At 41.4% G+C, this 10,921-nt stretch overlaps 1 protein-coding gene across 1 annotated transcript; it reads right to left on the bottom strand.

Annotated features, from left to right (window-relative positions):
• Positions 1-8,603: 8,603 nt before the first annotated feature.
• On the bottom strand, positions 8,604-10,549 carry LOC114769181 (somatostatin-2-like). Its single transcript, XM_028961977.1, has 2 exons — positions 9,683-10,549; positions 8,604-8,869 (listed from the first exon to the last, which is right to left on the bottom strand). The coding sequence occupies exons 1-2, from the start codon at positions 9,935-9,937 to the stop codon at positions 8,672-8,674; spliced, it is 453 nt and encodes a 150-aa protein (XP_028817810.1). The 5' UTR covers positions 9,938-10,549; the 3' UTR covers positions 8,604-8,671.
• Between the last annotated feature and the right edge of the window lie 372 nt (positions 10,550-10,921).

Raw genomic sequence — 10,921 nt, 5'->3', positions numbered from 1 at the left:
GAGATCTATTCTATTGGATTGGGCAACAGAAGGCAGGCTGTGCTCCCTGTGTGCACCAGTGAGCCTTGGTCACCCATGACCCTGTTGCCGGTTGACATATTCCTCTCACTATGAGCATATGAATGGTATCCATCTATCAGTGCTCAGGCTGTTATTACTGATCATTGTATGCAGTGTACAGCATGCAAGAATAAAAAAAGTAAAGGTGTACATGTATACCCAATGACATCACGGTACACACTGTTTAAATGACATTTTGTTGGTGCCAGTGTTGGTGATGTTTTGGTGGGTGATAATTGCCGATATTTCTGGTAGAAGCAGTGGGTTATCTCAGGTAACATAAACCTCACTTGAAGCTTGTTTAAAGATAAGTATATACCTATCCTATCAGCTCAGAAATTTTGTGGCATTATTGTTAAGAAAAGCTATTAGAGGGCACAAACACACTCACATTGTGACCAAAGATGGAGGTGTGCAGAAGGTAATAGAACTGGATTGGACATCAAACAGAAGAATTCCCAGGGCAAAAGGAAAAGAAGAAGGACAAAGTTTGAAAAATAGAGCCAAACATTGCACCACAATTCAAATTTTTCAAATAATAAAAACATTTTACACAACATCAAGTAGTGCTGCACGATTAATCTAATCGCAATCGCAATCGTAATCGCGATGTCAGTCTGTGCGATTACATGAACACAAAAAGCTGCGATTTAAATGATTAGTACATGGATTGGATCGACAACATATCCGATCCATTCTCTCATTCTCTCAAAGTTTGCGAGCTGACTGAAGTCTCACTTCAGTCGGATGTGACGTGTTTGGTCACATGACTTTTGATTCGGAGACATATGGGTAGACGCAGCATGACGCGCTGCATCGTAGTCAATGTCGCCGCCATATTGCGATGTGCTGTGGTGTGAAGCATATACATGTCTATGGAGAGAAGTGCATAAAAATGACTCACTCTTGTGCTGCTTGGGGCTGTACAAACCGCTGTACGCTCTAAACCAGATCCCGGGGATTACATATCATAGGTAAGGCTGGACAATTGTTTTGAATATATTTGGCCATTATAAAATCCCGTTTTATAAGTCTTAACCTTAGCTAAGCTAGGCTAAGCTAGCGAAGCTATGCATTCCTGTGTTCAAGTCAGCCTCCAAACAACGTTTTGGTTAAACGTAAGAACTATAATATGGGATTTTATAATGGCCAAATATAACAGTTGTTTAGCCTTACCAGGGTTTGTCGTTCGACAGTAATGTAAAAGAGTTTTTGTGATTTATTTAATTTTGTAGAATATTGTATTTTGAAAGCACAGGGCATTTCAGGTTGTTATAAGTAGTTTGCATGTTTCACTTTGAAATTAAACATTTCACTATTAGTAATTTGTATGCGACTTTTCATTGATATAAAAGCAAGTGTCCTTTATCATATCGCAATCGCATATCGCAATATTGATCTCAATAATCGCAATATGTATTTTTCCCCAAATCGTGCAGCCCTAACATCAAGGCATTAGTATGAGGTGATTGTGAAAGAGAGGCGTCCTTTCTAATAGTTTCTCAATTCCCTCAGCAAGTACTTAATAATATTCTGGCTAATTGAGAGAAATTAAAAAACGTTAAGCTAGGTGTGGATCATGCTTACTCTAATGGGTATCTCAAATAGCGATCGCTGCACTGAATCATTTCATTACACAAAAGGTCAACTGCCTTCCTGTCCTTCACATTTTTCATATGGACCTCATATGGGTTTGACAGGTTTGCATGAATACACACAAACACACACAAATACCGTACTCATGTCAATGATAAATGTGTACCATAACTTAATTGGACTAATTTGTGCTTCCTTGTTTGTCCTTCTTTCCTACACTTCCTTATTTATTTTTATTGGGCAGAATATAATTGCTCAGTAAGTGACCTCCAGAGTATTTTCATACTACTGTAGTGTGCTGATGTTACAATGATAAAGGAAATTCTGCAGCTTTGTGTTTTTCCAAGATTAGATTATGTTAAAGATGTTTAATTACCCATGGTAATTTAATAATAGCGATATTACAAAATTACCCAGTAATCTTTGAAGATCCTATGACATCCCAACTGATTCTTTACCTCTAAGACCAAATAGGGTCCTTTTCACATGAATTCTATAACCAGATCACGCAGCTGAAATACAAGCAGCTTGTGGCATGTCTGCTAGAAAGGTGTTCTGTGAATATGGAGTGTGTGTGTGTGTGTGTCTGTATGCGTGTGTGTGTGTGTGTGTGTGTGTGTGTGTGTGTGTGTGTGTGTGTGTGAAAGCATGCACAGAGGAAGAAAAGCAGCACATGAATCAGTGGTATTTAACTGGGAATGGTAGAGAGAAAAGAGCACCTGCGTTCAAAATCACTTCCTATTGATGTTTTAAACGAGTCTTTGATACACACACACACACTACCGAGGATTCTGATACTGATGGACTGTGTGTAGACATGTGTGTCTACGTGATGCAGAATGGGAGGGGCACTGAAGGAAGACAGTAGGAAAGAATGATTTGTAATTTTTTTAAATTAACAGATATCTACAATCTGACATGGTTTTCTGAAGAGTAGCCAGATGTGTATTCATGTATTCATTTTACTTAAAAAAAACATTCATAAATTGAGCAAAACTAAAATCCCCAGGCATTCTAACTTTAACACATATGACTCCGGTCCTTTTCTGCCTGCCACAGGAATCTGTCTCTTTGTTTATTTATCATTGTCCATCCGTGTGTGTGTGTGTGTGTGTGTGTGTGTGTGTGGTGTGTGAAAGAGAGTGTGTGCGTGGGTGGATTAATGACTCTCTGACACTGTTATCTTCTGTGGCATGTGGCTTAGTAATCTCCCTCTCTCTCTCTCGCTCTCTCTCTCTGTCTCACACACAGCTTACCTTATCTTGGCTGCAACACAATGTCACATTGTGCCATTGCATGTCATTGTGTGTATGTGTGTGAGAGAGAGAGAGTTTATGACAGGTTCTGTAGAAATACCTCCATTAGCTAAATTTTCTCCCTGTCAGGCTGGCTTTGCTTCATCTAGACAGCACCGATTAGGGGAAATTTATCCCTTCTTGTTGTGTGTCAAACACTGAAGTGAGTGTTTGCATGCGCACATGCATATTTCTTTACTCACAAGTCTCACATGAGGTGGAAGGACGAAGTAGGAAATAAAAAAACCAAGAGTGCCAGGATGAGGTGAAATTGAGTTGATGTTTTTTGAGTCCAGGATAACTTAGTGTCAAATAATCTTGCAAAATCTGGCATTTTAGGAAGCAACTAAGAAGGAAGGTCACATGGACATGGGCTGAAAGTTCCTTTATTTGAGATACATATTATCATGATGGTGGTTAGTTGGTGAGACTGACTGCTTGTCTCCTTATTTCTTTTCCAAGCCTTGTTCAAAATGAACAATGTGACCAATGTTAAAGACTCAGCACAGTATGTTAAATATCTGGTTGATTTGCCAACAGCCAATGAGAGAGCAGGACACAGGATGATGGATGCACATGATACAAAACATAAGGAAAATGTTCAGATCTGACCAGACAAAGTCTGTATTACGTCATCATGAGCCAGCTTTCAGGACTGGTGCAGTGTGTGTCATCAAGGAGGAGAATATGGGAACGTGCATCCATTGGCTTAGAGGGAGCACTCATCAAATGAGTGGAAGTCATTTTAAAGGGCCTTGGGCACAACAGGCTCCATTTATCAAACTGAGCGTATATATAACGGTGGAAAATCATGATACGGCAAGTTTCTTGTGTGAATGTGTGAAACAGGTGTACCTGTGCCAATCCGTGCGTAGAACATGTCTGTCTTGATAAATCTGGTGGCTGAAACTACCGTAATTTACATGGCCACACTCCAAAACTTTGCGACATGAAGGAACGGAAGGCAGCAAAGAAGAGGAGTTTCTCTTATGTGCAAATTGATGTCATTACAATCAAGTTAGAGAATACTACATCTTTCCCTAATATATAACTACACCGAAACTACACTACTTCAAAAAGAATGAAGATGTTCATTTATTTAGGTGGAGCAAAAAAAAGTTGAATAAAAAGGGCTGATACATCACGTGCATGAAAGATCACTACTTATCAAATATATTTTATTAACAAACAGAGACAAATGTAAACTTGATCAATTTTAGTTTTATTAAAGACGTAATTCGGCACCAAGCACCAGTTGCCTCCAGGTGAAGTCTGGAACCATGCAGGCCTGCAGAGACCGAAAACTGTTCCTCGTCCATCTTCGGTCTTCCATCCGGGACGGCGACCACGACATGTAATAGCTGATGCATCATGCCACCGTGGCCCGTGTGCGACTGTTCACGATGTTGTATCTTCTTGAGGTCTGCCATGACTGAATATGCAAAATGTCATTGCTCTTATTAAGTCTTATTCATTGTTTAACCTACAATGTTACATCAATTAAACAATTATTTCATTTATCCTGATGGTGTACACAATTACACACGAGGTACTTGTGGATGAAATATAATGAGAATATATAAAATTAATATAATGAATATATGTTTAAAAAAATGGTAACCATAAACATGTCTGTAATAACATAACTAATGCAACTAACGCAACTAACTATGCAACCTGTAATCTAACAATTATATAATGAAAGGTTATTAATCATATTTAACCCGTAATAATCATCATCAATCAACGCTTGAAATACTGACTGCTGAACATAATGTGATGTAATTTATTCTCTGTCACACACTGGGTCCACACTGACAGGAAGTGCGTTTGCAATCTGAGAGCAGCCGTGGACTTTGCTAAATCAAGAAATGGGCTTAGAAATGATCCTACACCCAGTACCAGTGTCTGTGTGTCTTCCCCCTTCCCCTTCTCGTAGTCCAGCAGGTGGCACCCCATTGCAGACCAGCTTGGGGCTCCAGAGAGAGGAGGCTGGAGCCCCGTCTGGCTGTTCAGGAGGACTGGGTGGACACTGTTACAAGACCCCCTTCTGATGGACTGAGCTGGGACAGAGCTGACGAGGTCCCCGAACCACTTGACCAACCACTTGAGTTGGGGCACAAGGGTTCAAATCACCCCAGCTGATGATTGATTGGCATGGGTGATTAGAACACTTTATATGCGGGTTTTCTTGCTCGCTCTCTGTTCCTGCATTAACGTGGACTGTGTTTTTCAGTTCCTGACAGCAGTCACATGCTCCTTGGTTCTTGTTTGGTCTTTTGAAGTTTGAATTTTTTAAGTTTTAATCTTTTCACGTGTTGCCATCTGAAACAAATTCTGTTAAGTTGATTAATTAACCATTGACAAGATCTTACTCATTTAAGTCCAAGTGGAAACTTTTTTGGCATGGCAGTTTATACATAAATAAACAGGCTAACACAGATTGTAATGGATATTCCTGTAGCCAAGGACAACTGAGCTCAGGAGATTGACTGGTGTGAAGGACCTGAATCTCCAGCATCATTCCCATTGAACACAAGAACAACATTATTCTAGGAATTTATGCATCATTAGTACATTGATGCATTGACTGCTTGTTTAGTTTTTTTATTGGTTTTAATATAGGCTTTACATTGTGCATCATGCGTAATGAGTTGGAAAGTTTCTTATAATGCCCTGTGAAAGTGACTTAATTTGAATAATTTTTAAAGGCCAGATTACTGCTGTGAGGTTATACTGTAGAAATGGGCACCATGTTGCGTCTTTTCTAGAAAATGATGAGCAAAATGACTCCATTAAGAGGTTCATTTATGAAAAATAATCTTATCTACATCCCTCAGATTATTTACATTCCGATGCGGATGGAGCGTGTGTGTGTGTGTGTGTGTGTGTGTGTGTGACTGCGCAGTCTCTATTTGTACATTGTGGACTGCATGATGAGAGTGAGTGTGTCTCTGTGGTTTTATGGGCTCCTCGCCGCGTTTACTGCTGTCTTCAGTGCACGCAGCTATCAACTCCATTAAGGTCCAGATACATCAGGACACACTCACGCATACACACTCCCTTTTAAAGTTGGCAATGTGATGGAATGAGGGGATATGCACATGAGGGATGCTTTGGGAGAAGATTTTTAAATCTTGTTTTACTTTAGGCTCATCCAAAATGAAATATCAGCATAAGGACTTCCCATCATGTCCATGCAATACAGCCACATCCATCAGAACCAAGAACAAAAGAAATGTTCAGCAGCAGGTTCTTTCCCACACATCAGTTCCAACTGGAAAATTCTTTTTTTTCCTCTCCTGCTTCACAAAGTCTAAGAGAGAATAAACTTTTAGAGCAATGTGACAGTAGAAGCAATGACCCAAAATAGTGAACTTTTTTCCATTATATTAAAAATATGGATTATTTTTTACATAGTGACAGCTAAACTATGTAGGAAAATATAAATGTAGACTTCATTTTTCCCTTACAAAGAGCGCTTTTAAAACTAACTAAATCAGGAAGTCATCTGACCTGGAGAAAAATAAAAGACTTTGACTGGCACTAGATACTAAGTTGAAGACTACATAATAGCTAATCAATGTTTCCAGATGACTTTTCCCATTTTAAACTGAAAGAGTGTCAAAATGTATTGCAGGCCCTACATTATTATTCATTCTGTCTGTCAGTATCGCTCGCAGTGCAGGCATGCTTGGTAATGAATCTTTAATGAGTAAAATATTACAAGTGGCTAAGTAAGATATTGCCCTTATTGTGCTGCATTGTAAGATGCAGTGTGTGGAGAAAAATGCATTATAATAATGTGGTGTGATGTGTTAAGGAGGCATATACACAGTAGAGGATTCTTTTATGGCTCAGGTCAGCAAGATAGTCAATGAGCACAGGACTGACAGCCATTGGTGGTCTGGTCACAGCAGACAAAGGGAGATTAAATGTTATGCTCATTGACAATGCACTGATAAATTATGGCAAAGTTTTCTACAAAAAAAAGCACAAAAATCTCAACAAGGAAGTACAGAGAGCCAGTGTATACAATATTTTATAAACAATTAAGGTTATTTCTAGTAGTGTCACAGACAATCTGCAACATACATCTCTGAGAATGGGGGGAAGTGAAAGTGATTAGCTGTCACGTGACACAGCACAGCACCCAGTGCACCCAGTAAAATGTGGTGTTTGCATTTAACCCATCCCCTGAGGAAGCAGGTGCCAATCAGATTTTACTATTATATAGACATGTACGATAAAATAATACATTTAAAATGATTGGCATACAGACTGCAGTCAAGTAGTGACATTTTGTTGAACTTTGACCTTTGCATGCTCTGATACATTATCCCTGCATTAAAAACAAAACATTGAAGTGGCGCTGAAACCAAGATGGAGGAGAGGTTGATTATATCAGTGATTTATAATGATGATTACAGCGATTTAATAGAATTGTATAAAATGTTGGATGCTACAGGCCTGCCAGGTGACCCCCGACCAACCATAAACTTCCTCACATTATTCAATGCTTTTAAATGTTAAATATTTTGATTTACCTGTGGTTTAGGATCTTACAGTAAAATGAGGTCTGAAGACTGATTTTGTGTGGCTGTTTTTATATTATTTCTATTAAACCGATCAATTTTAATGATGTTAATTCATGTACTGGAAGGAGTTTGGCAGTATTCAGTGTTTAATACTGCTATATTAGATTAAAACTTTTCAATAATTAAACAATTAAGAATATTAATTCGTAATTTTCAAATGAGAGTAGTTATACTTGTAATTGTAACAAATGACCTTTCTAAAGTAATCTTCACTAAACAGGAGCGTGGCTCCCGTCTTCCACAGAAAGCTGTTCCGGTACAAGCATGGGGCTTGTGTGGTAGTGTGAGGAGGACTTTTCCCTCAGGATTTACATTTACAGCATTTACCAAACGTCCTTATCCAGAGTTACAGGGACAGTCCCCCCCTGGAGACACTCAGGGTTAAGTGTCTTGCTCAGGGACACAATGGTAGTAAGTGGGGTTTGAACCCGGGTCTTCCAGTTCATAGCCGAGTGTGTTACCCACTAGGCTACTACCACCCTAAATAAAAAGATTTTATAAGCAGAGGTAGCCGAGCGCCATTAATCACACGCAGCGCGACGCCGCGTGTTTCAGCCACGCCGCGAACGTGTTTTAATGCGCGACAAAGTTGCTTTTCAAGCCGCGCACACGCGTGTAAATATTTGCGCGGCATTTTGGAGGCCTAATTAAATAACAATTACCGCTCAGGCCCGAAGGTGCTGCCGCTCCCGCGCTAATGAGAAACGCGTCACACACAGCCCATTAGCGCGCGCGTGCGGGCGGGCGTGCGTGCGTGCGTGCGGGCGTCGCGGAGAGCAGCCATTAGACGGCGCGACCCGTCAAACCAGGCCTTCCACGTCCCCGTGTCGCGCCATTACGCCGGAAGGGACGGTAACCGGGTCATTTTCCACCAGCCTGTGTAATGCAGATGACTCTGATGAAGCGTTTTGCCCGCCATTAGTTACCAGTGAAGATGTCGCGGTTCAGCGTGGGCTGCTGGTCACGTTTATGAACGCGATATAAAACGTCTGGACCATAATACAGACCAACATACAGATCCTTAAACATTTATTTAATCTTTTACACTGCTGATTCTGTTGAGATGATTGAGTGCTGAACATACATTTCTAAAATGATTTTTTTTTTTAGCTGATTGACTGATCAACAGGTGAAGCCCTTCCAGTGGAAGCAGTTGCTCTTGCGTTCCCTCGGTGCCAGGCTGTCCGAGTCTAAGGAACGTTGCAGCTCAACGCGAACGTCCTCCTGGTCCCCCAGGGCCGTGGTGTCACTCTCCAGGCCGTCCGCGTCAGGCAGGGACAACTGGGACAGCAGGTGCTCCACTGCTCTCTTATTCCACTCCTATAGAAGAAAGCCAGAACAATAGAAAAACCTTCAACTGTTAGAAGATCCGTGTCAGTTTCTTGATGCACCTCGCAGTTTTTCAGATTCAAAGGTTGTTATTTCCCATGTTATTCATATTAAAGAACGTCTTAAGAATAAAGTGACAAAGTCTGCAAATATGAACAGTTGTCATGTTCTTTGGAAAGCAAGAAATACATGACAACGTGACAGTCAGTTAAAATCCTCCACTTTGTATGACGGGTACACTGTCTTTATATAAAGCGTCTTAATAGCAGATGATTGTGTAATTATACTGGGCGGGAGTCAGGCTACTCGAAGGCACTCAAGAAGCGGGAACATTCAGAAAAGCAGAGATTATGTCATCTGGAGTCAGGGTGTAGAAGAAAGCGCGTCTCTGAGACCCCAATGTGGCTGTGGACGCTCAGTAATGCTACAGGGATTATTTGTAGGGTTATAAAAGATCAATGAGACGTTTAGTGACCTGTCCTGTACAAACCTGCCTGGCCATTTGTCTTCTGGTTGACATGGCTGTAATGTGCGCTCATCCAGAATTCTCACCGCTTTAGATTTTTAATAATTCTGCGTTCATAATCAATACTGTTTGCTATTACATACACTTTAAAGCAGAGATGTGGTGTTGTCTTCTTATTATATACCAGTCTGATGTGATAGTGTCACATATCAAAGTTAAAAGAATGAGTTGATGCAACCCAATAAAAAATATTTTCGAACGTTCACTTTTATTCATTTTGGGGGAAAGTAGAAGGCAAACATTGCTAAATGCAAAAAAGAATTGTCCTGCGGTCTCACCTGCGTGTCCAGTCCGCCGGTGCGCTCCCTCTGGAGGAGTCTTTGGTAACGGAGGTCCAGGTTGGGCTGCGAGGGGGCGCTGTGGCATCGCAGGACCAGGGACAGACTCAGCAAGGTCAAGGAGACGTGGATCCCGCAGAACTTCATGGTGACTCCGGTTGCTCGCGGCAGATCTGCTTTTCGCCCCGTCCCGCATCCCTTTTTAAACGGTGATGGAGCGGACCAAGTTCCCTGGTGATGGAGGAACACTCGCATTCTGCCGCTCTCTCTCTCTCTCTCCCTCTCTTTGTCAGTCCATCAGTTTGACAGTGGCGCGGCAGACTATTGACTTTGCATGAAGAGCAACAATAAAACAATTAGCCTCTTAATGGATTCTGCTCTCACAGCCAATCTAAGACCAACACAACAGAGCGATGTGTGAATGGGCGAGCTTTCCCCGCGGAAGCCTGGAGATAAACAGGAGACGAGAAAAGCTCTCTGGCGTTAATAGGCCGTGATGGAGAAATGGAGCCAGTCTTTTCACTCTACAGATGGGTCTTTAGACATCATGGAGGATGATTGTGTTGAAGGAGCCCTGGAGAACAGTGCATGTTTTTCAGCGAGGCTGTCGTTTGCATCACATCCTGTCATTCTGTTGATATTGCTTTGTTTAACCTTGAGCATTTTAGATGGGAATAAAATTATTACATTTATGTTCGTGTGTTCACCCGCCTCACACTTAATTAAAGATCCTGCATACCCTGCAGGTCAACCAGGTACTAAGCAACAACCCACTTTCAAACACAAGCGCACTTAGTACACATGCCCATTTTGGGTAGCGGTGGCCTAGAGGTTTAGGAAGCGGCCCCGTAATCAGAACGTTGCCGGTTCGAATCCCAATCAGCCAAGGTGCCACTGAGGTGCCACTGAGCAAAGCACCGTCCCCCACTCACTGCTCCCCGGGCGCCTGTCAAGGGTGATGGGTTAAAAGCAGAGGACAAATTTTGTTGTGTCACTGTGGGCTGTGCTGCAGTGTATGACAATCACTTCACTTTCATTTCGTGGCATACGGTATTCACCTAATTATAATGAGTTTTATTTTTCATCAGTGGTCAGATTCCAGATCATTAGCAACAGTGATGTGCTACATGGAACAGAGTGAAACCATCACTACAGCAGTCACTGTACTAAAGAAGGCTGCACCACTCAAATAATAACCAGTGGCATTTTCTGATGGTCAGAAATATGTAGTGTATGATG

This window comes from Denticeps clupeoides, chromosome 19 (assembly GCF_900700375.1).
Source record: "Denticeps clupeoides chromosome 19, fDenClu1.1, whole genome shotgun sequence".
Classification (NCBI taxonomy): Eukaryota; Metazoa; Chordata; class Actinopteri; order Clupeiformes; family Denticipitidae; genus Denticeps; species Denticeps clupeoides.
This window is presented reverse-complemented; position numbering and strand designations above follow the sequence as displayed.

Excerpts from the sequence above, each read along its gene's own strand:
- LOC114769181 (XM_028961977.1), bottom strand. The coding sequence starts at position 9,937 with ATGCGAGTGTTCCTCCATCACCAGGGAACTTGGTCCGCTCCATCACCG. Across the intron at positions 8,870-9,682 it reads CCGGCGGACTGGACACGCAG|GAGTGGAATAAGAGAGCAGT; the intron begins GTGAGACCGCAG and ends TTTCTTCTATAG.